The sequence below is a fragment of the Columba livia genome, chromosome 11 (assembly GCF_036013475.1).
Source record: "Columba livia isolate bColLiv1 breed racing homer chromosome 11, bColLiv1.pat.W.v2, whole genome shotgun sequence".
In the NCBI taxonomy this organism is placed as follows: Eukaryota; Metazoa; Chordata; class Aves; order Columbiformes; family Columbidae; genus Columba; species Columba livia.
Genome location: NC_088612.1, coordinates 20608874 through 20631753, shown reverse-complemented (window position 1 = coordinate 20631753; position 22880 = coordinate 20608874). Strand labels below are relative to the sequence as shown.

General features: G+C 46.2%; 1 protein-coding gene across 9 annotated transcripts in view; it reads right to left on the bottom strand.

Annotated features, from left to right (window-relative positions):
• Nucleotides 1-22880, bottom strand: part of MYO9A (myosin IXA) — a 160932-nt gene that overhangs the window by 4735 nt on the left and 133317 nt on the right. For 5 of the 9 annotated variants that reach the window (XM_065076270.1, XM_065076273.1, XM_065076275.1 and 2 more), the window contains 20 exons: nt 21378-21458; nt 20401-20511; nt 19298-19420; nt 18951-19100; nt 17871-18181; nt 15299-16939; nt 14456-14534; nt 13751-13966; nt 9588-9700; nt 9013-9170; nt 8225-8448; nt 7734-7850; nt 6848-7036; nt 5889-5936; nt 5305-5416; nt 4398-4459; nt 2165-2357; nt 1555-1683; nt 1090-1195; nt 531-662 (listed from right to left, as the gene is read on the bottom strand). In XM_065076270.1, coding sequence (XP_064932342.1) covers nt 531-662; nt 1090-1195; nt 1555-1683; nt 2165-2357; nt 4398-4459; nt 5305-5416; nt 5889-5936; nt 6848-7036; nt 7734-7850; nt 8225-8448; nt 9013-9170; nt 9588-9700; nt 13751-13966; nt 14456-14534; nt 15299-16939; nt 17871-18181; nt 18951-19100; nt 19298-19420; nt 20401-20511; nt 21378-21458 — 4295 coding nt within the window. The remainder of the gene's footprint in view (nt 1-530; nt 663-1089; nt 1196-1554; nt 1684-2164; nt 2358-4397; nt 4460-5304; nt 5417-5888; nt 5937-6847; nt 7037-7733; nt 7851-8224; nt 8449-9012; nt 9171-9587; nt 9701-13750; nt 13967-14455; nt 14535-15298; nt 16940-17870; nt 18182-18950; nt 19101-19297; nt 19421-20400; nt 20512-21377; nt 21459-22880) is intronic. The other 4 variants (XM_065076272.1, XM_065076278.1, XM_065076277.1 and 1 more) reach the window with 2 other exon arrangements.

Here is a 22880-nt window from a genome sequence, read left to right as displayed (position 1 = left end):
TCTTTCAGAAGCCCAGCCCTTTCCTGGATAGTTTCTATTATTATCACTGTCTCCATTACATATTTTAAACCTATTTAATATGAGGCAGATGGAATTTGGGCAAGCGCTTCACTTTTTCTCTTTAAAATCCTTCTGATTATGTCAAATACCTTAAAGCAATCTAAGTATGCAATATTATTATTGCTGCAGACCAAATGAGCTCACCTCCTCAAATAAAAAAGACAAAATTAAAGCAAAAATAAAGATCTGCTTGCCTTAAATGGGATTAATTTTGAAAGGACATGAGCACAAGCTCCATCTTTTCCTGCAAGCACAAGTTGATCTGCTCTTGTGGATCCTTCATTGCTTAAACATCCCCATTCAAGAGCCTCTTGGGGATTGAGAGAATATTAAATATCTTCACAGAGACGTGTTTAATACGTATTTATCACTCCCATGCTAAAGGTTTCTACTCTTGAGCCATATGAGCATTAGTAAGTGGTGAAATAGCAATGATTATGGCGCTGGATCACCCAGCACCACGTTCTTACGTGGTTGTTTTACTGATGTCCTGAACGCTCTGCAGCGGGTCCGTCGTGTCGGGGCAGCGGAGGATACAGGGAGCAAAGACGATGGCCAAGGCATTAGCTGACATGCGATTGGTCTCTTCTTGGAGGGCAATTCTAAAAAAAAAGAGGAATTAAGAGAGAAGTCAGAGGTGAAGGCAATCCCACCACACCTCTTCCGCTGGCCATAGTGAGATGATGCGTCTACAGAACAATCTTGCTCTGCCCTCAATGGAGAAAACCAAACCCGAAGACATCTCAGGTGTTCCTGAGGAAAACAACCAGCTTTTTCCGCTCAAAGAACCTGTCTCTGCAGTGGCAAGAGGTACCACGGACCCACAGGCACCACAAGCAACCAAAGCGCTGTGGAGGTTGCTCATCAACATGAACATCACTTAGAGAAACAGCGCTGGGGCCACCTCCTGGGGGATGTGATGGATCTGAAAGCTCTTCCCTTCCCTTTGTTTTCAGTCTCGGTTATTTTGGTATAAAAGGATGTCTGAGCATCCCCTGTGTCACCCGAGGCTGCCTCGGCCCAACGTACCGCACCAGGTGGAAGATGAGACGTTCCAAGGTGCTGAGATGGGGGCGGGAGAGCTGGTCGATGACCGAATACACTCCCCGCACTGTCTCCTTCCTCTCCTGGAGGCCTGCAGAGAAAGCAACAGCATTTAGGAGCAGTTTCTACTTCTTCTTTGTGATTGAAATGATACCTTCTTAATGCTTGCTTACTTTTGCTACTTAAAAGGCAGATTTTCTGGGTAACTTTTTGGGCTGAAATTTGCTGAAATGTGATACAAATACTTGCCACCAAAGGCAAGACAGAACTGCCTGTGGCTTTGCTTAAAAAAAACTCCTTAGAGCAGATAAAAATCAGGCTTTGAAACCAGGTAAATATAAATATAATTTGGCAAAACCAGTTGATTTGGGCCCAAAGACTAAATAAGAGTTTGGCACTAAAAGTGGCCTTGTCTGTCAGTGGAATGAGGTGGTGAAGGAGGCTCCTCACCCATCGCCCGCAGAAACTCCTCATAGAGCTCGAAGGTCATGAGAGGGTTGGGTAGATCTCGCAGCCATTGCTTGAACACGCTGGCAATGACGTGGATGTTGTAGTCGTCCAAATTCACGTTGTCGATGTCTGCGTTTGGCAGCGGATTGGGGAGAAAGAATGAAAATGAGAGGCAAGGATCAATATGGAGCCGTAAATAGAGCCAGGGCATGGATAAGCTACTGTAAGACAGAAAATGTACATGTGCCACCCCAAAACCATACTGTGTTCCATGTCAAGAAATCCATCACCTGATTTCAGCTCCACGTCTTAAAATCTGCATTTTCCAGGGCAAGTAACCTCAGGTGGGACCATGATTTCTAAGGCAGCCTTTTTCCTCAACCAGAGTGACATTTTTTGTGCATCACACCCCAAAAAACATGAGACAGTGACTTGAGAACAGATTTTGGTTGGAGATGTGAAAGCATCACTTGTGTTTTTGTGGTCAAGGAAGGCGGGACCACTCCTTTCCTTTGCCCTGATGAAGCATCCCACCTTCCTCACATCCAGCCTTGACGTTGCAGAGATTTTTCTCCCTGTGGTGTTTATCTTTCCTTCCCTGTCGTTTTACCTGTATCGAGTCCTTGCCGCAGCTCCTTGATTTTGTTGGTGGAGCCTGATTTTCTGTAAATGCCCTCCGTGTACAGCCCGTGCATCTCGATGTAGTTGATGAGCTTCTCCACCAGCACCGGCACCGCTCGTTCTCCGCTGGTCAACCGGGAGAGCTCCACACCAAACTGCCGAGATGAGAGCTCGGGGTCATACTGGTGGTGAGAAAGAAACAAAAAGGTTTTAAAATCCTGCTGGAGCACTCGGATCTCACTGCTATTCAAACTTCTTCAGCCAATCCAGGTGACCTGCAGGTCAGTCTGATACAGGAAGACAGGACAGCCAGCAATGTACAACTTGCAATGCTAAATCAGGCCCTCAAGACATAAAAGTCTGAATTTCCGTGGTGGTCCTCCAGCTCCTGCCTCTCTGGCACTGGCTCAAGGGATGATTCCATGGCCTGAAGCAGAACAGATAAATCTGAGTCTTGGGTACTTAGATCAACTTGCAGCACGGGAAATCACAAAATGTCTGTGAACGAACACAATGTCAAACTAAGAGCATGAAGAAAACTCATCTACATCTGCCAGGAAAGATGCATTTGACACCTGCAAATGCTCACTGGAGATCTGATATTTGTGAATTAAGTCCTCCTGAACAGGAGATTCTGGGTGGAAAATGTCAGAAGATCTAATAAAATCTGGACACAAAGACCCAGTCCCAGCAAAGGGAACATGAGACAGCACATGCTGTCATCAGCGAGGTGGTGGTGACCACCACCCGGGTCCCAGCTATGAACTGCTCCTGCATCTGTGTTTTACCCACTCAATCTCATCCTTTCATCCATCTTGTCAACCTTATGAGAAGATGTGGGGAAGACGCCCACGCTGTGTAATGCTCTACGGAAAAAAAACCCACCCCAGTAACATCTGGTCTCAGCTGCCAGGTGAAATTCATCAGCTGCTGTTCAACCAGTTGGCTGCTAAACCCAGGAGAAAACATGATGCCACAAAACCTATGTGTGACTTAAACAGAGAGTCAAGTATCTCCAAGATGAGGTGCAAATATGGGTGAAAACTATTGTCACTGAGAGAGGTGAGCTCAAGTTCACCATAAACCTGGAGAAAAAGGTCCAGTCTGGGGCAAGGCTACCAGTTATAAAACCAACCGTTGCTGGAGAATAAAGAGCTTTTTCTCAAAGCATAATAGGTGGTTTGTGGCTCCTTGTTGCTGAAAACAACCCTAAAATGTTAAACTACTGAGCACGGACAAGCCAGAGTCCTTCTAGAGAAGGAACTCCAACCACCCATGTGGAAAGTGCCTGTGGAGACACAGTGAACTCACTTCCTTGGGTATGAAAATATCCTTGTGCAGAGAAACATCAAGAAATGAGAAGGCTCTGAGGATCTCTAATAAAACATAATCAGAGATCTCACGGAATTTCCCAGATCTGGAGGGGAGAAACTTGTACGAGGTGTTTCTTGCTTTCGCAGATACTGCTGGGGAGTGAAAGAGCGCAGCAAAAACACCAAATCAAAGAAAAAAATAGATATTTAACACATATATTCAGATTATTTCTTGGGAAAAATGTAATCACGCAGCTTTATGGAGGCTGTAGGGTTATAGAGGCTGCTCTTCCCCCAAGACTCCCAGGGAGCTGATAAAGCTTTATGCACATTATTATCCTGGCTGTATTATCATTTTTGGGGTATAAACAGCAAAAAATAAACTATTTATTTTTTTAAAATAAAATCTTGATGATTCATTGTTAGCCAGGGCAACCTGCTGTATTCATTTGCTGTCCTTAAACCCTGTAAACATATTTATTTCCTTGTGAGGACAGGGAGTGCTTGAGCATCCTCCACTGTTTGGGGACCACGTTGTGAGCCTGAGCTCGTATTTCCAAGAATAACCCCACATGTAAGAACGACCCCAGATTTCCATGTCCTTAAAAGCTATAAAATGAAGCAGCTTTCTATTATTCAGCATGATGACAAAGCGGGGAACATCACTGCAACCTCTGCCGCGTGACTGGGCAGATATACAATGCTAAATTGCTGTGTTATTCTCAAAATATAAGCAAACACCCAAGTGCTGGTTGGAGAGACAGGGATCTCCAGTCCATGCTCCTGGTTCGAAGACAGGTGATTTCCAACATTATATCGAGTTCTGTGCCTGCAAATATATTTTTATACAAGTCTGAGATCGCCGTCTGAAAGGTATTTAATGAAAGAAAAGGAATGAGAGACATTTACCTTTTTGGAGCACTTGGTTGTGGTTTTAAGACAGCACTTCTTGTGACAAGCATATTTACATACTGCAAGGAAGAAAAACAGTATTTAATAATCCCGGAAGTCAGATCGCTGCCAAAATATGAATTAGTATGAATTAAGTAGCTCTTCTGAGGACTAGCAGGTCAAAAGCACATTGAATTTGCAGTTCCAGGGGCCAAGTCTATACTAGATCCACTCAAACAAAAACAAATGAAGCCTTTAATTTTAAGTCCTTGAAACATTCAGAAAACCCTGATAGATCCACTCAGTAAATAATCCATGAGTCACTCTGAGCATGGGCACCCTTAAAGAGGTTGGAAATAGTACCTAATTTGTATTCTTCCTGCAGTGGGTGTTGGCCTCAGGGTTGATATTTCAACCTAATCAAGGAAATGCCAAAAAAACCTCAAGCGGTGGATCATCCTTTCCCATCACTCCTCCTCCATTTTCATGATTTCTCCGAAAATACATGTGCCTGGAGGCCAAATGGGCTAAACCCAAGTGAATTTGCTGCAGTCATGAGGCCCACGGGCACACTGTGGGCTGAACTCATAGGGGACATTCACCAAACCTGATTCTCTTGATCATCCTTCTTACCGTGACACTTGAATTTGGTTGGACCATACGAAACGACCATAGGACCTTATGGGATAAGATATGAAATGCAAAGCTCCCCCACACAAAACTAACCCTACCATGAGGTCTGGAAGGACTGACTAATTGACTTCAGAAATGCTTAAGACCTGTCCCAAAAGCTCTTTGAATGTGAAAAAACCCAACTTACCTGAGAGTGGGGTTGCAGGAACCAGCAGTGAACACTTTTTAAAATGCAAAAAACTCATTACTGTGAAACACGCATGTGAAAAAAGGGCAAAGAGAATGTGCTTACATTTACAAACAGAAGCCCTGTCCATTATCCAGATCAAGGAGGAACAATATTCACAGTAGGTGGGGATGCTGTACTGGGTTGCCTTAAAAATGTGGCCGTTGTGCTCTTCCACCTGCGACAATAAAGATTCAGTGGTGAGAAAAAGGAGAGGGGCAAGAGTTTCCTGCAAAATGGGGAGATGAACACAGTCAGCTGTCCGACTTTTAGCTGTTATTAGCTATTTTTGTTTCCTTTTCAACCCAATAACTCTGTAGGTAAACCAAAAAGACATCCAGCCAGTACAGGAACCAAACCATCATGAAACCAGGTTAGAAACTACGTTTGACTGGTCAGGTCCCCATGTTAAGAAGGTCTTCTAAGCGTCCATGGCCCCTTTTTGCCCTGCACTTGCATCCTTTGGAGTACTATCACTTCCTTTAGGAAAAAAGGAGATGGAATCTCCTACATCTCTGATAAAAGGTAGACCACATGCTGTAAGTTAATGCAGAAACCCAGGATAACACTCTCTGTTTTGCAATCAGTTCTATAATAACTCCTGACATTATGTTTACTGTCTTGACCGATGTGGGACGTGCCCAACTCACCACATCCACTTCCTTTTTTCTTCTCTTTTTTCGCTCCGTTTTTGGCACCTGGTATTAGAAAGAGATTTCAATCTTAGAATCATAGAATTTCCTGAGTTGGAACGTATCTAACATGGCCCACCGCTTTCCAGCCCCATCTTTCCAGTGCATCTGCAGCCCCATGAGAGTCATTCTAGGAAAACCTCCCGCAGATCACCCTGTTTTCAAAAATCTGGACAACTGGCCCCATCTCAGTCTCAGAGCTGGAATTAGGTGCTCTGCCTCCAGCGACCTAAAGCTATTCCATCTGATGTGGACAACAAAGGAGGACATGGCACAGCAGTGCAGCTGAAGCTGATGCTCAGAAAACCTGCCTGGAGAGGAGCCTGAGGAGGACTCAGAGTGGAAGAGTCAGCAGATGGATTATTTCTACAATACACACCATCTCCCAAACCCCAACCTGAGACCCTGTGGTTGTCCTCACAGAAAGCAAGGAGGAAGCTCAGGTTTGTGAGAGGAACACTGCAAGTTCTGACTGCCCTCAAAACTGTAGCTAGACCCCAAGGATAGACACTGCCTGTGTCCCCTTTTGCAACCCAACTGATGGGTGACACGTGGTCACCTGGGAAGAGGTCAAGATACCAGGAAAGCTTGTATCTCTTTCCCTTTCCCTCAAAGATTGAAAAAAAACCTCAAAAATCTAAAAAAGAAGCACCAGGAGATGCCTTTCCAGTCACCCACAGGTGGTTGCAGCTTTGCCCTGGAGACAACGTCTACACATTGGCATTGGCCAAGGCCCAGCTCAGCCCAAATGTGAATTTGGCTTTGCTGAGCCCAGTGCAACACCACCAATGAATCATGTCACCTCAGCTTAAAGCAGAGGAGAAGACAACAGAGGTTCCCATGTGTCTACAGAGAGCATGACCCCACAGAAAGACAGTTCCCAAATCTCCAAGGGGCTGAAGAAACGTGCCAACTACCTTCACTGCGGTGTAGTCCAGGGGTTTGTACTCGATCATATATTCATCAAGGAAGACTTTGAAGGTATTGACCCAAACTTTCACTGGAGATTCACTCCAGTCTCTCTGCTCAAGCCTCATAGTCTTCTCCAGAATCTGCTCGAATAAGGCGTACAGGTCCTTATAGCGGATGCTTTTCCCATCATCCATCTTTTAAGGAAAAAGAAGCAAAAAGAAAAGCCATTTTTATAAGCCCCAGACTGTCTATTCTGCTCCAGACAATTATTTCAGCCTGACTGGCTTCCGATCGCTTGGGGAAAGTCCGAGTATGATTAAAGAAGACAAAAATGATCTATAGATCATCTAATAGAGAATTGTTTCATGACCTTTGGCAGGGTGGCTTCTCAGTGAGCAGAGCAAGAGGATGTTAAGTTCCAGCTCAAGTCTTAAAGGGAACTTTTAGTACAATCTGGGCAATAAAATAGCTTTTTTTGACCGCTCTGGTCATAAGGCACAGCGATCATTGCTCAGATTCAGAAGTAGCAGAAGAACAGAGCTCCACGTTGATCAGACATTTCCACCACTCACAAATGTAACACAAAGGTTTCCAGGCACTTTGAGTGGCAAAGAGGGGTTTATTGACTTAAAGTCATCTCCCATTTGATCAGGAGCAACTTGTAACGAGGAGATCAGAAATCTCCACTCAACATATATCGAGAGCTGACTAAAGAGGAAGAATTAGTCCAAATTTACAGCTCATGGCACTGAATGCAAAGGAAGACCATCCACCCTCTGGGCTGAGCAGAGCAGGAATGGAAAGCCTGGCAACCTCTCCATCACCAGGAGGACCCAGAGCATCTCATTTCTCCTGGAGGTGGAAGTTCTCACCCATCATCCGCTCACTTACCGCCAACGCTGAGGAGTAAAAGCTGAATATGTTTTGTCGGAATTCCTTCAGAGCTTTCTTGAACACAACATCCACTAGCGTGTCCTTCTTGCTATCTTCATTGTCCAGTTCATTCATCTGCGAAACCAAAGGGGTTGATGTGCCCGTGCCACTTTTGCTGCGGCAGAGCACTGCAGATGAAGCAGAACTAACGAGTAGCTACTCCACCATGGGCAGATGATGTTAATAATGATTACAATACAATTTCTCCACCATGCAAACTACAAATACGAGCATTTCCCTGCAGCCTTCAACTCCTGCCCTCCTTGGTCACCCATTTCTGATGCCACCAGCAACAGCACTGAAGCTGCTGGGCTCGTGCAGAATGACCACATGTTGGTGCCCATCTTTTCTCCCAAGTGTTGCCACTGCTGCCCCCAAGATAATTTTGGTTTTGTTGCCTCCATCTGCTCTTCAAGATTTCTGGTGATTTATGTGAGGACAGGAGTTACCTTTTTCAGGAGAAACTCATCCATGCTCTTCAAGTCGCTAGCGCTGGTGATGATCTGCAGCGAGTCGTTCTGCCACTGCACGGGCTCCAGAGTCACGTTGCTGATCTTGACACTGCGCTTGCGTTTCACTTTGGGAGAGGGTTCCTTGTTCTCCTTAAACTCCCGCCGGTAGATGCCGGACAGCTCAGGACTCCGTGGAGGGGTCAGGTGGTGAGGACCCAACTCTACGGGTGATAATTAAATAAGGGGGAAAGAGATTGAAGAGCAGATGAAAAATAATTCTCTCACTAAAAAAGGGAATGGGCTCTGGAATAAACCTGTGGAGGAGAAAAACACAGTGTAGTACTCGTAGGAAGATTAAATGTAATTTCTCCTTTGGTTATTTTCTCCATCAAGAGGGGAAATGTCTGTCCATGTCCAGACAGACGGCTGTCATGAGGGTTAGCAACGTGGAATTCCTCGCGACTCGTTTTGGATTCCATCCTCTAACCTACTTGCTGTTATTTCAGGTTGACACCATCCATGAATTCAAGAAAAATGAATCAGCACAGGCATTTGATTTGTGCAGCTTCCCAAACCATCTTCCTCAGCTAGACCACACTGTTGTATATGATACTCCCAATTAGAGATACCCTACCCCTATAGATAAACCAACCTTCCTCAGTTCTATAGCTTTACCCAGGCCCCTATATGTAGCCCAATGTCAGATTTAGACTCACTTTTCCCTCCGCCATGAGAGCAAACGCAATTTCTCTGCTCCTTACCACATCAGAATCTTCTCCACGTACCTTCTCCAAGCTGCAAGCCAGAAATCATCTCCCGGCCGGGGACTTCTTGCTCCGCATAGAGCTCCAGCAGCTCAGACTGGGTAGCAAGCTTCTCCCGTGAGGTCTTCTTCTCTCCCTGCTTTCCCTTCCCCCAGAACCTCATCTTGGTTCGGTGAGGCCTGGAAATAAATCATGGAAAGAAGAACCACCTTAGCTAGGAAAACATTCTTACCAAAACTACCCCAACACTCCCAGATCTTCATGGTGTTTGAGGAGGAGTTATATCCACGCAACTCCTACCAGAAAAAGCAGGCTACGAGTCCTCAGGAACGGCAAGAAACTCAAGTTTCACGCATGCAATTGGGTGGTTTGGGATGGGATGTCTGGCACACGGTGTCAAAACCTTGCCATGATATGAGCAGGATGCCTCTTCTAACTGAGCAATTCCACAGTCGCATAGACAAGATGGGATGAGTAACTCGCGTGCTGGTTTTGGCAGGTGGAGCTCCAAAGGAGCCGGGGTGGTTCAGCGGGGGGATGGACACCAAGAAGGACACAAGAGGGACTAATTTCCTGTCTCCAGCCGCGTTTCCTACCTCCCATCTGGAGCCAGGTTCTTCTGAGCGGCCGCCAGCTTCCCGATCTCCCCCTGAGACATGGTCTTGTGCAGTTTGGTTTGGCCTTCCCCGGAGGCGAATCGCTGCACTGTCTGTAATGATTCCAAGTACAAAGCGTTTAAAAATGAGACAGCTCTTGGGACGCCAACTATTTTTTTTGTTTCCCTAGCAAAAATTAGATATTTCATCTGTTACGTCTTTATTTCTCTTCCTACAGGTGGAAACCTACAGCCCTGTTGAACTACCTACAACTAAAGAAATATTTTAATGACTCGTGAAACAGAAAGGCATTTCCCTTGCTCCAGCTCTACATTGAGGTCCAACCTTCTTTCTCCTTGAGCAACCAGTGATGAAATCCCAGAAAAGCCACGTTAACAATGATTGTTAGCCATGACAAAGCAATTTGTGGTGTTCCCAGCATCCAAGGAACCTTCAGCCACATGGATATGTCCCAGCAGAGCTTCCCCCTCCAACCCTTGTTGAGGATGTTACAGAAAAGACCATGGTCTTTGGGCCAAGGACACGTCAAAATGAACGATTTAGAAATAAAGATTTTGCAGCTTTAATACAAAGGATCTCTGCTTTTGCCACCATTTTATATTCTCTAGGATCAGTTTTAAGGGTGAAATGAATTTGCAATCATTCAGCCTAATGGGATTCCATGAAGTCTTGCTGTATTTAGAAGAAAATAGCAAATTTTGTTTTTTTTTCTTGTCTGTTTCCAATTGCAGCTGTGATTTCAGAGTTGGACTCCAGGAGAGACTTTCAGCACGAGGAAAACAGGGAAGACGATGGTCAAACATCTCCTGTAGCTTCCCCATCACCTGAATGTCTGCGCTGAACACACTGAGGGGTTCATTTTTCGCCTTTGGACTAAACCTCTACCAGCCAGGAGATGGCAGCACATGAGGCAAAATCGCCACTGGGAAAGACAACCTGCCTAAACCACCAAAGGGTTTCGTGTTTCTGTCGCTTTCACATTGCGTAATTTGTGGATGGATACTGGGGGAGGGGGGAAAGTTAAATCCACCCAGCCCAAACTTACTACTTGCTTTTAAAAATAACCTATTACAATATTTGCCCCATGTTACTGAATAATTTAACCTTTTAATCACTTTCAGTGTTTTGTTTTGGTTTTTTTTCTAAGTATTTTGTGGAGGTATTTCCTCCCTTTTTTTTCTGTTTCAAAGCCATTTAAAGCACCGGCCAAGGGGATCACTGGGGCACCACAGGGGTTGCTCTATGGGACACCACAGCCACTTTATTGTTTCAATAGATATCAAACCTACTCCAAAAGCAGACCTGGTGTGCAGATTTTGAAGTAGGGTGAAGCAAGCAAAACCCCTGGCTCATGCAGAAGACTGAGTCAAAAACATCTGGGATGCACTTTTTAGCAAAAACTAGAAGAATAATGACTTAGGACAAGAGATCTTTCATTGCTGGCTCTTCAGGCATCCTTGGGATCAGCTGGTGACAGATACTTGGACTAATTTTGTCAATTCATGGCTTTATTACAGAGGTTGGAACTAAATCGTTGCTTCGTTATCCACGACTCTCTCTCTAAGAGCTTCTGCTGAAGGACAATGTCTTTCAGAAGGTATTTCTGGTGTGGTTTCTCTAAGACTTTCTATTTATCTGCTACAGGAAAGCTCCCCAGGCTTAGGTGCAACTCAGAAGTGGTATTCATATGTGCTGACCACAGCCAGGAGCTATTCTTCCCACTTGCACTTCTCTCACTGGAAGGCTGGTTAATCCTCAGCTCATCACCAGCCAAAAAACTCAATCAACGTTGAAGGCTTGGTCTTGTCAGGAAGCCTTAAAGGCTCTTTGGAGTCAACTGAACCTTCAGCAGCCACCTTAAGTACTGGTGCCCACTGGGTCTCAGTGCTGGCAGGAGGTGCTCTTGGTCTTTGCTTCTCTGGGATCCCACAGACTTAGGTCAGGAGCATCGGTTTCTGGTGGACCTCTACTTACACAGTCACTGAGTTGATAGTCAAGAAACCCAACGGGCATAATGGGCAGGTTCATGCCAGCGTGGCTGGTGAGCCATCACATGCTCAACTTCCCAAGGTCACACATGATCTCTCTTCCGTCTATCCAGCAGCCCTCGGCCACCGAGCAGCACATCAAAAGAGGCTTTTTTGGGAAAGTTGTAGCCAGGGGCAGAAGCCGTATGAATAAACTATTCACTAGCACGGAAACCAGCCCACACATGGCAGCTGCCTGACTCGTCTTCATGTGAACATCACAAGACACAACGATAGTGTCTACACAGACATCCCCCTATTCGAGCTTGTACCCAAACCAACATGCACCAGTATTGCTCCATTTGCAACACCCAAATGGGCTCTGCTAATAAACATGTATAAAAAGTCCCTATCTTTTGCTACTTGTGGCAATTCTGACCCAGAGAAGCCACAAGCCAATGGGCTGGTCCCCAACCTGCAATACAGATGGAAACACTGTACATGTCGGCAGGACACAGGGACATCAGGTTGCGCCGATGATGCGACTTCACAAGCAGCGATTGGTAGGAAGCAGAACTCGACCACACAAAGGGTGAAGGTGTTGAACACCAGTTAGAGCCAAGTGATGGGGAGCAGAGAAGGAGGAAACAGGAAAGACGAGAGACAGTTGGCACCTACTACTACTTGCATGCAGTGAGAGCTGTTAAACCAGGTGAGCAGAGGCCCAAGGAGCATTTCCAAAGAGTGGGATGAGCCGGGTCCCTTCCCAAGGATGGAGTTTGCCAAGCGCCTTTGGCATCGGCTACAAAAAATTTAGATCTTTACAGCTAAAAAAGAAAATCCTAAGGTTTTGTAAGAGGGTAGTCTCCAGGAACACAGCACTCCAGGTACAGCATGGCCCTTCTATGTAAAATAATGTTTTTTGCTACATAAAATTGTCCCTTTCCTGGTCTCCAAAGCAGGGAGAGGTAGCCCAGAGGCCTCAGTTCATGGAACAGCCTCTTTCAATCAGGTTTCAAGTATTCCTGACTCAAAACTCCTGGAAATTTATCAAGAGCAACCTTCAAAAATCTGTGGAATTTGTAAATCTCTGGCCTCTTCCAGTGAGGAAATGATCCTGGGGAAAATTTAACCTTTATAATAAAAGCTGCTAACAGAAAAGTCACGAAGAGCTCTCCTTGTCCATCTGCCTCTCTTGGGAAAGCAGATTTTAGGATTGGGCGAGAGGTTTGCTGGAACCAAGGCAATGCTGGAGCACAAAATAAATCACTAACTCAGGGTTTTGTGCTTTTGTTTGGTTTCATACTCAGCTGCACAGCCAGCAGCGCAGCCGGAGTAGAGGAACAAGGCAGCAGGAGACAATTCCTGGGGTTTATCCAGGGAATATCTCCATCACTTCAAAAAAAACACCCAAACCATGAGTGGGCTGGAAGCTGTTGGCCTCTTCCACCCCCAAAACCCCTGCGTTTGTGCTTTCCAAAAGCAGCTTATCCGGGTGGGAGATTAAGCCTGAGATCAAGCACAGGCTCACAGAGCTGCAGCCCATGGACCTGCCAAGGGAAATCAGTTATTTTGCTTGAAAAGTCACTAAAGTTGGGGTTTTTTTTCTTTAAAATGCACTATTTCACTCTATTTTTATTGCCCAATTTACATGGTTTTGCTTTTTCTAAGAGCCACCTGCCAGCATTGCTCCAATAATTGAATAATCAGATGCTGTGGCTAAAGACACAAAATCAAAAGTAATAGGAGGTGAAAGACTTTTATCTCATTTTCTTCGTTGTCTGTTGCTTTTTGGATGGGGTTTGCTTTGATCTTTTCTACAGATGTGCACAGAACATTTTTAGAGCAGAAAGATCCCAGGGGGACTTTGATATTGAGGTTAAAAACCAGATTTTTAAAAGGTAGCTGTGCAATACAAGTTGCAACGCTACAGGAAAGCTATGGCAAGCGTAGCTGATATTGAATCAAGCCGGGAAATATCCCCACGGCCAAGAAATACAAACATATTCCCCATTTTGCATCCGTTTCTGCTGTGTTCGCCGAGTTTACCCATCTCCAGCATCCTTGGAAGTGGGAGAAGAAGCGGAGGAGGGATCAGTGCAGCTAAGGTTAGCAAAGAAAGGCTCCGCTCGCTCTCTTTTTCAATTTTCCCCGTCAAGTTGGAATATAATTTACCATTTCGGAGTCACTGTAACAGGCCTGGCCCAGCCGGGCTGCAGGCACCGCCTCGGGGTGAGGAGGTTGGTCAGAGGAGAGAAGGAACTCAAAATTGCCATCGTAATCATCTTCCTCCGTATCCCCCTCCCCATCGGGAAAAGTACCTCTAGTCAAGAAATCGGAGCGCGTCCGCGCCATGCGGGCTTTCTTTTTATGGGTCGGTCTGGAAACCTGCTTGACCAAATGATAAAACAAACAACAAAAAAGGGGTTTTAAAACGAAAAGGAGGTGCTACCGATGTTTGACATCATAGTGTAGCTCAAGTACAGGCTTAAGACATCTCCGAGCGACGTTGCACCCCAGAGAGGGGACACAATATTACACGTAATGCAAAAATAAACAGCAAAAGACTGGGAAAAACAACAACCAAGACAGCACGATGAAAATGGACAATCATGGATGTTACTCAAACGTACGTTAAACCAAAGCAAGACAAGACTGTGTTTGCCATCAGGACCACGAGATCCTTTTTAGCCAGAGTTAATGAATTAACGCTATGGGGGCTTTTATCACAAGAAGGTGTGAATCCTCCTTCCCTGTGTCTGGCAGCTCTTGTGATTTACAGTTCACTTCTTTGAAGCTCTTGAGGGAAAACTGGCCGGATAAGGTTTCCCCACCTCTCTCTGTTCAATTAAAAGAGAAAATAATTGAGCCACAACCTACCTCTCCTCTGCCAGACCCCGACATCTTAAATGGTTTCCGAGATAGTTCACCCTTGGACAGGCATTGGTGACTTAGTTCCCTGTTGAAACACAACAAACCAGAGATGCTTCATCTTCTAAAGTCCTTTCCGCCGCACCAGCCCAACTCGCGGGAGCGTACAAATGCGCAGCCCAAGCAGCCAAGACCAAAACTGCAAGGTTGAGGTCATGGGGCTTTGGAATCACTTAGAATTCTTCAGGATTTGAGTTAACACCCCATCACGGTGGTTTATGGATGGTGCCTTTTCTATATTCTCAAATGTGATCGTTCTGTTGCAGATTAAAAAGTCAAATTCATGATTTTTTAATTTATTTATTTTTTTCCTATTGTTTGTTCTGTGTGTGAACAGAACAAGACAAAACTTCTCCAAAAATCAGGCAAGGCAGCTTAAGGAAGAGCATAAACTGGAAGCAAATGTTGTTCCAGGATATTTTTATCTTATTTAGTAATTTCTGCTCTGACCACTGAAAAATCCTGAGGATTTTTTCTTCATCTTTCACCTTGAGAAATAAACTCCTATCACCGTTCATCTCAGGTAAGTGAAAACAACATTGACTCTAGTAACTCACTTCACCTGTGAATGTCTATGATTATCTCCCCTGGCTGACATAATGCCCATCACATAAGAGAGCAAGAAGTCATATTTTCAGCTCATTTTCCTTTTCCTCTCATCTTTGAAATTAAAAAACCCCTTCTTTTCAACAGAGGTTTTGTACAGTCTGTAGAAGCAAAGTTCTGGACTGTTTGTGTGGTCTCTAAGAGATCAAAAAGCCTATGGAGAAAGCACATCATCTTTCTACTCACTGGAGGCCGAAGGGATTGTCTTTCGGTGTGAAGAAGATGGCGCTTGCCCTTGTCTCCTCGGTGGCCTGGTTGGGCACCCGGGGCTGCCGAAGACGTTCCATCCTTGCAAAGTGGCTGCCCGGGAGGTCCTTGGGGTCCAGAGCTGGCTTGGAATGGCCCCGGGGTTCCAGCGGCGATACTGGTTGAGCTTCTCTTCGCTCCATGAACATGCTGACGGGTCTGTCTTTGGGGGCACTGTGGGCTGGAGAACTTCCTCTGGTCCCAACGGTGAGACCTTTGATGTCCACCGATGGGGTTGCAGTCACACCTGGGGGGACACTGTGCTCCCCTCGGCTCGGGGGGTGCAGGATGAGGACCGATTGAGGTCGGTTGTCCGTTTTTTTGGTTGGTTTGAGGGAAGGGTCCTTCATTCTGCCCTGCTCAACCCTCTGCAAAGCCTCCACCCCCCCTTGCTGCTCGAAGGCTTTGCGTTGTTTCTCCAGAATTTCCTTCTGCTGACGGATCTGCTCCATCATCTGCCTCTCATTTTGGAGCTGAAGCTGCTTTTGCCGTTCCTCCTTCTCCACGTTGAGTTTTTCCAGTCTCTTGATGACAGAGTCTGGAGAATGGGCCTGTGTTGCAGTTGCTGCTCCACGTTCCTCTCTCCTGGTAGAGGACTTCTCCTCTTCCTCCTCTCCCAAGGCTTTGCCCTGGGGCTCAGAGTCCTTCCTGACCTCAGAGAATGTAACTGTTCTCTCCTCTCTTTCCCCTGCTTTGTTCCTCAGTTTATTCTCCACCAGCTTTACCTTCATGTCATCTTGTGGTGGCACATAGAAAGTGGGTAGATTGCTGGCAAGGAAGGCTTCTCTTGGATGCCCCTTGTACAGAATATTCTGGGGGTTGCAGACCTTCACGGGGAGGCTATTGGGGAGCTCCAGGTCTGAAGGTGTCCTCCTGCAACTGGGCAAATTGCTGTTCACATCTGCCCCACCAAAGGTCTTCTCCTGCAGAAGAGCCTGGGGACTGCTAGGCAAAGAGTCCATGGAAAACAACAGTGTATCTTGCTCGTCTAAAACTAAGGAAATGTGTTTATTACTTGGGGTATCTTCACAGCTTAATATCTCAAAGCTCCCTTGAGAGCTCTCACTCTCTGGGGTTCCCTGAGGGGAATGAAGTGCCTCAGATACCAGCTCGGTTGACCACCGCCGCTCTTCGGAAGGTGACAGCCCACCGGTGGAGCGGACCTTAAGCAGCTCCAAGCTAAATTTTGCCTGTTCCAATTCCCGCATCCTCCGACTTTCCCTTTTTGCACGAACCACTTTTTTCTGGTTGAGGTCCTCCAATGACTTGGGTCTCTCTCTCACAACAACCTCCTCTTCAGTGTCCATCCCGCTCTGGCTACTGGCTCTCTCTTGCCTTTTGTACAATAAACTCGCCGAAGTATCCAGCAGGTCCACGTGATTCACCTGATTATTCTCCATCAACAATTTATGTTCCTCTACAGCTCTCAGTCGCTCTTCAAATGAGCCATCCTCCCACTTTGATGGGTCCGAGCCCTTGATTTGCAAAGCATCATCTGCCTCTGGCCCATCCTCTTCTCTAACCGACAGGCCGCTCTCCAGCTGCATCTCTTTTAACCGTTGCTCTTTCAAAGCTTGAAACCTGCAAGCAAGCAGAAAAACAGCACATATTATCCCTGTGCCCACTTCAAGGCACCGCACCGGTGGCATCTCATCACCACCAGCCTCACCGTCACCACCTCAAGCAACCCTCCTTGCACATCTGGTGCAAGGCGATGCAAGCGCACGTTTGGTTTTTGACCTTCTCCTGTCCCGCCATCTCTTCTAACCAAGGAACCCCTCAATGCACCCGAAAGCTCCTCTCATGCTGACAATGGCAACTCCAGCCTTCACCCTTGGCCTGGCTCATTTTGTAACTGATGGAGCCAGAAGAGCTTAACGGATCGCACCCCTTGGCTTCTCCATCTTCATCATCGTTCCCGGGCTGTCTCTGGTACCGCTAGCAGGGGCTTCAACCTCAAGAGCACTTTCCAGCTCCCAAATCTTCCTTCCACCCTACATCAAGGTGCTCCACACCTTGCAGAAGAACAAACCAAGCCCTGCTCTGCAGCTGGTGAGCTGAGGCATGGCAGGAAACCCTCTCCCCTTTGCGGCAGCTTGTTCCAGTATCTCCTGTCCCCGCGAGACAGCACAGCGATGAGATCGGCGAGCCGAGCTGAGTTAAAAATAGGCTACTTAAACTGGTGCTGCTGCCAAGGGGAGAAAAGAAAACAACCCAGGAGTATTTATGGGCTCAGCTTTCCACTGCCTACGTGCTCCAACCTGAAATAGGCTCTGCTGATTCTAAGAGTAAGATGTGCAGCTAAATAAACTCCTTTGTTAGAAAGTGTGGACAAGGGAAGGATGGGGGCAGGTCAGAACAGGGTCAGAGATCCTATGAAGGGACAACATCTTCTGTAAGTCACCGTAGTCCAAGTAGAACTCCCACAAACCACATCCCTCCTCATTGGGTACAACCAGAAAATGTTTGGGTTTTTTGTTGATTTTTTTTTAATCGAGGCCACCGGTGTTACCTTTGTCGTGCTAAATATCCCCTGCACGCTGCTTGCAAGCAGACGACTTTGCTCCTGCTGGCTGTGAAGGACCGTTTGGCGCGATGTCCTCGCCAGGCGGCCTGGATGCTTGTGGCCGCCTCGTGCCGCCGCTTGGCGTGTTCCCGCCAGCAGCTCTGGATGAGCTGGGCTGCAAACTGCATCTGCAGGAACCTCCTCCTCTCCACGAAGCCGCGCCAGTGCGTCTGGAGAATGACGGCGGCTTTACTGAGGGCGAGCGGGTCTGGGGATGGCTTGCCTTGTTTTCGGCTCTGGTAGTTACGCCAAAATCTCTGCAAAGACAGTGGGGAGCTCCTTGTAACAGGTGTTGCATGGGGATGGGAGAGCTCTGGCCTTCTGCAGAAACAGCATGGCCAGGCCCAGGGCAGGCACCGTCCCTGTGCTGGGCACTGTGGAGGCCAAACCTCGAATCCTGGGGGCAGTTTTGGGTCCCTCACACCAAGAAAGGCCTTGAGGTGCTGGAGCGAGTTGAGAGAAGGGAATGGAGCTGGTGAGGGGCTGGAGCACAAGTGTGATGGGAGCGGCTGAGGGACCTGGGGGGTTCAGCTGGAGAACAGGAGCTGAGGGGAGACCTTCTGATCTCTGAACTGCCTGAAAGGAGCTTGGAGCCAGGGGGGTCGGGCTCTGCTCCCCAGGAACAAGCGCCAGGAGCAGAGGAAATGGCCTCAAGTTGCGCCAGGGGAGGTTGAGGTTGGATCTGGGAACAATTTCTTCCCCAAAGGGCTGTGGGGCATTGGAACAGGCTGCCCAGCAGTGCTGGAGTCCCCATCCCTGGAGGGGTTGAAAGGATAGAGATGAGGTTCTCAGGACATGGGGCAGTGCCAGGGCTGGGTAATGGTTGGACTCCATGATCTCAAGGGTCTCTTCCAAACAAAATGATTCTATGATTCTGTGCAACCTTTCCAGCCCTGTCCCCCAAATTCCCAACCTACCACAGCACAAGGAGTCAAATCCTGATTACAAGCTCCTTCTTTGCAGAGGGGAGCAGATTTTAGGATTCGTAGATTGTAATTTGCAACAAAATCAGGTGCCGTCACCCACCTGTATGACCACGGCTGCATGCCGTAAGCTGAGGAACTGCCTTCTGCAAAGCAGGCTGCGGAACCAGCGCTGCAGCAGCGTGATCCGGCGCAGCACCTCCTGATGGAGCAGGTCCTGCAGAAGCTGTCGCTCTCGCTCCTTCACGAAAACCTGGCCAAAAAAAGAGATATTCCTGACTTTTTTGCATTAACATTAACCAAAGCTTCATTTGAACCATTTCCTTCTGGCAAACGGAAGCTTCATGAATTAAAAACATACATAAAGATGTCTATTTATCCTTATGGAAATGCAGGCAAATGCCATATCTATATCTTAAATGGAAGGCTGAGCTGAGGATAAACATTTACCATCGTTCTCCCAACTTGGTAATTGTCTGGATCAAGTTTGATTTTCCTGAAGAAGTCATGGATATTGTGCTTGGACGGGCTGATTCCTTGTGGAAGAAGAACATGGAAATGGTTCACAAAATCCTGAGAAGGAAAATAAAACACAAAGATTTGGTTAGATGAGTCCTGCTGTGTCTCTTCCTTCCATAAATAAAGGATTTGCTCCACATGAAACAGGGTCTATCGAGTGAGCAGAAGGACAGATAGCATTTTATGGACTAGGGGACACCAAGTTTCCTAAACTGTTCGTGGTTTGACAGGAAAAAACATCAAAGCAGGGACCCAGCAATATTCACATGTCTTTTAGCGTAGGAGGAAAGATTCTGCAGAACCAGTGGGGTCATCTGGAGTGAAAAATGCTCCAAATCCTCCACAAGAGCTGCTGCAGAAGGGGGTTACCAGCATCTGCAAAGCATCCTTGAGATGCTCTGTCGGTTACTGCTGTGAGGACTCAAAGAACAGAGGAGGTATGAGAGGAGAGATCCTCCCAAGTAAGGTTGGGAGCCACGCTCATGACAAAAAAATATGAGCTGTTTTCTTTTTCTAAACAGCTGCTGCGCAGCACACGACATCTGGCCCAAAGCAGCTGCCAGCAGGAGAAATATCAGCACCAGCAAAGCATGAAAGGACTGACATGTGCACAAAACCTGTTAAAACCCAGAAAAGAAGAAAACAGGAAAAACTGGATAACTCTGAAGAGGTTTAGAGGATGCTCATCGCCCTCTCGATGGGATGCAGCCAGCATGGATGAGATGGGGTGAACACCACTCCCAGCTGATTGCAAAACCTGCACAGAAAAGTGCGTGTAAACTAGATATTTTTTGCAAAAAGAAAGTCCACGTTATAAAAAAAGACTGCTTTTGTTCAAAAACCATGACGTTATCTGCAGAGGGGCTCACAGCCTTCCCTTAGGTCTGGAGCAGCTTGCTAGAAAACGGCAACGCAGCAAACGACGCCGAGCTATAAATGCATTACTTTTAAAAAAACCAACAAGGTAGCAACATTCAGACAACTGGGATAATGATGCTAAAAGGTGAGGAAAGACCAAAAAGCTTTTCCCCCACCTGGAAGGAGTATTTGCAGCTGTATCCCGACTGGCGAATGCGAACGGTCTCCAGCATCCCCGTGTAGCGCAACTGCCGCAGCACCAGGCTGTCATTGAACCGCAGGGGCAGCTGGAAGGGGAAAAACAGGCCAACGATGAGCAAATATTCCTTTTAAGTGAAGCTTTTAAGCGTGTAGATGGGTAAATGGGTTCAGCAGATGTGGCACATCTGCATGACATGCTTGTTGGCAACGATGCTGGGGAGAGAGGGAACATGGTCCCCGGGAACTGTATTAATCCCACCAGGGTTGAATCCTGTTTGCTTCCAAGTTGCCATCAGATGACGACTTTCAAAGAGCTAATTACATATATAAAGCTATAAAGAAGGTTTTTTGAAGCCCCCAAACTGAATGAGACACCCCCAAGGGCACGGCTAATGGGTAAGATTGCGAGCAACTAAATCATCTCCTCAGCATAAAGCTTCATCTTTAAGTATCTGCATAAAACTCCGAAGGGTTAATCCACAAGAAATCATCACTTCTGCAAGCTTTGTTTTAAACTGAGCCCATGAGACAAATCAATCCTTGAAGTCAAATTAAAAAAATATGATGCATCTTTGAGCCACTTTAATAATGTGGCTTATTCTACAAGTATCTGCTTTCACCTCGAGAAAGTTTATTTTAAAGAAGTTTTAGGGCTCAGTAACAGCACAAGTGAATCCACGGGTCTGAAAATCAAATTCACTTATGAAAACCAATGTATTTCTCATATAAATTAAACCATATGTTTTTCATAGACGTGTTGCAACAATTACAAGAAAAAAACCCTGTGCAGTTTATCAAGAGCAACACCCGAGTGGTATCACCCACGATTTTCATTGCTCATATACAAATATCTTCTAAATCTAAGTTGATTTAGGGCTTTCTTTTGTTTTTAACCCCCTGTGAATATTTCCCAAAGGATTTCCTGGAGGATTTTTCCCAGGTCGGGATTTACCTTTTCAGCATTAGATCGAATGCATTTGACAAAATAAGGTTCTGCTTGGCCAAGGGTCTCCATCAGCTTGTTGAGCGACGCCTGCAACAGAGAAGACATCTTCAGTTGGGAAATGGAGAAAAGACCGCAATAAATCCTGAAAATCCAGGTATTTAAGTCAGAAAACAAACAGCTTGGAACAAATGATGAGTAAACCAGGCAGAGGGAAATTATTCCTTGAAATGAGCGTTTCGGTTCAAGCAACTTGGCTGGTTTTATCTTTACATCTGACAAATTACCTAGAAATAAATCTAATTGGACTTGATGATCTAGTTGGACTTGATGATCTCTGAGGTCTTTTCCAACCCTGTCGATTCTGTGATTCTGTGTAATTCTGGGTTGTATTTTGAGATATTTTTAACATCTCGAAGTCACGTCCTGCCCCTCATCAACAAACCTGTTCTAGATGTGAGCGGGAGCTCCAAGAAGATGATTTACCCCTTGTGCTAAATGCTTTTAAAATACAAACCAAATTTTCCTCTTTATTCCTGATTTTTAATTGTTAAAACCTTATTTATGGCCAAGAAATTACTTTGTTTTTTTTAATGACAGTGACATGGAATTTGCAGTGATTTTTAAAGCCTACAAACACTAAACACTTCAGAAGCTTGTTTTAGAGGAGAATATTTTCAATGCTGGCCTATTCCTGGCCTTATTCCTCTGCTGAAATGCACAGTTGTGATCACTGATAATAAAGGCTTTTCCAGGTTCCCATTTCCCCTTATTTCTGCATTATTATTAGAAGTCCAGCCCACGAAACTGAATTTATATTGGCATCATCGCTACGCAGACTTGTTCCAGTGGGACATGGTGCCAAATGTGCAAATCTTCGACTCTCCTGCGATGAAGCACAAGCTCTTGGAACACAACAATACTGAAAATCAGAGCGTGCTGAGTCAGCCTGCAGCTGGTAAAGACGCTTTGCTGCGTATTTATTATAAGCAGAGTTATGAATGTTTGAATATATCTGTTAATAAAGCAACGTGGTACTAGAAAGAAGCGTGTCGCCTAAAGATCTCATTGCAGGAAGCCTTTTCTTCTCTTTCTGATGGTTTTAAAAGGCGTCTTTAGGGAAGCCTTTCATGTTCAGAAGCGTTTATCTGGGGAAGATCCCGCGCACGTGCAGCGCAGCTGCGTTCCGCATTGATTAACCGCACGCAAACGTCCACGGTGCTCGCATCCCGGGTACAGCGGGAGCGCCACAATGTCCCAGAGCCCCACTGGTTTTCTTAAAAGTAGCCTGGAAATGCTTTTTTAAAACAAACCTAACCAAAAAACTATTAGGAGATATTGGAAATGGGGTGGAACCGGGGCCGCTTTCCATCTCGTCAGTGACATCCCGCACACGGCAGATGGTTCGGGTCTCCTCTGCCATCTGCTGCGAGCTCTGGGCACCGGGAATCCGCAAAGGCCACGTGAGGTCCCTGGATTAACCCCATACCCTGCGCCTTTGTCCCTCCGCTT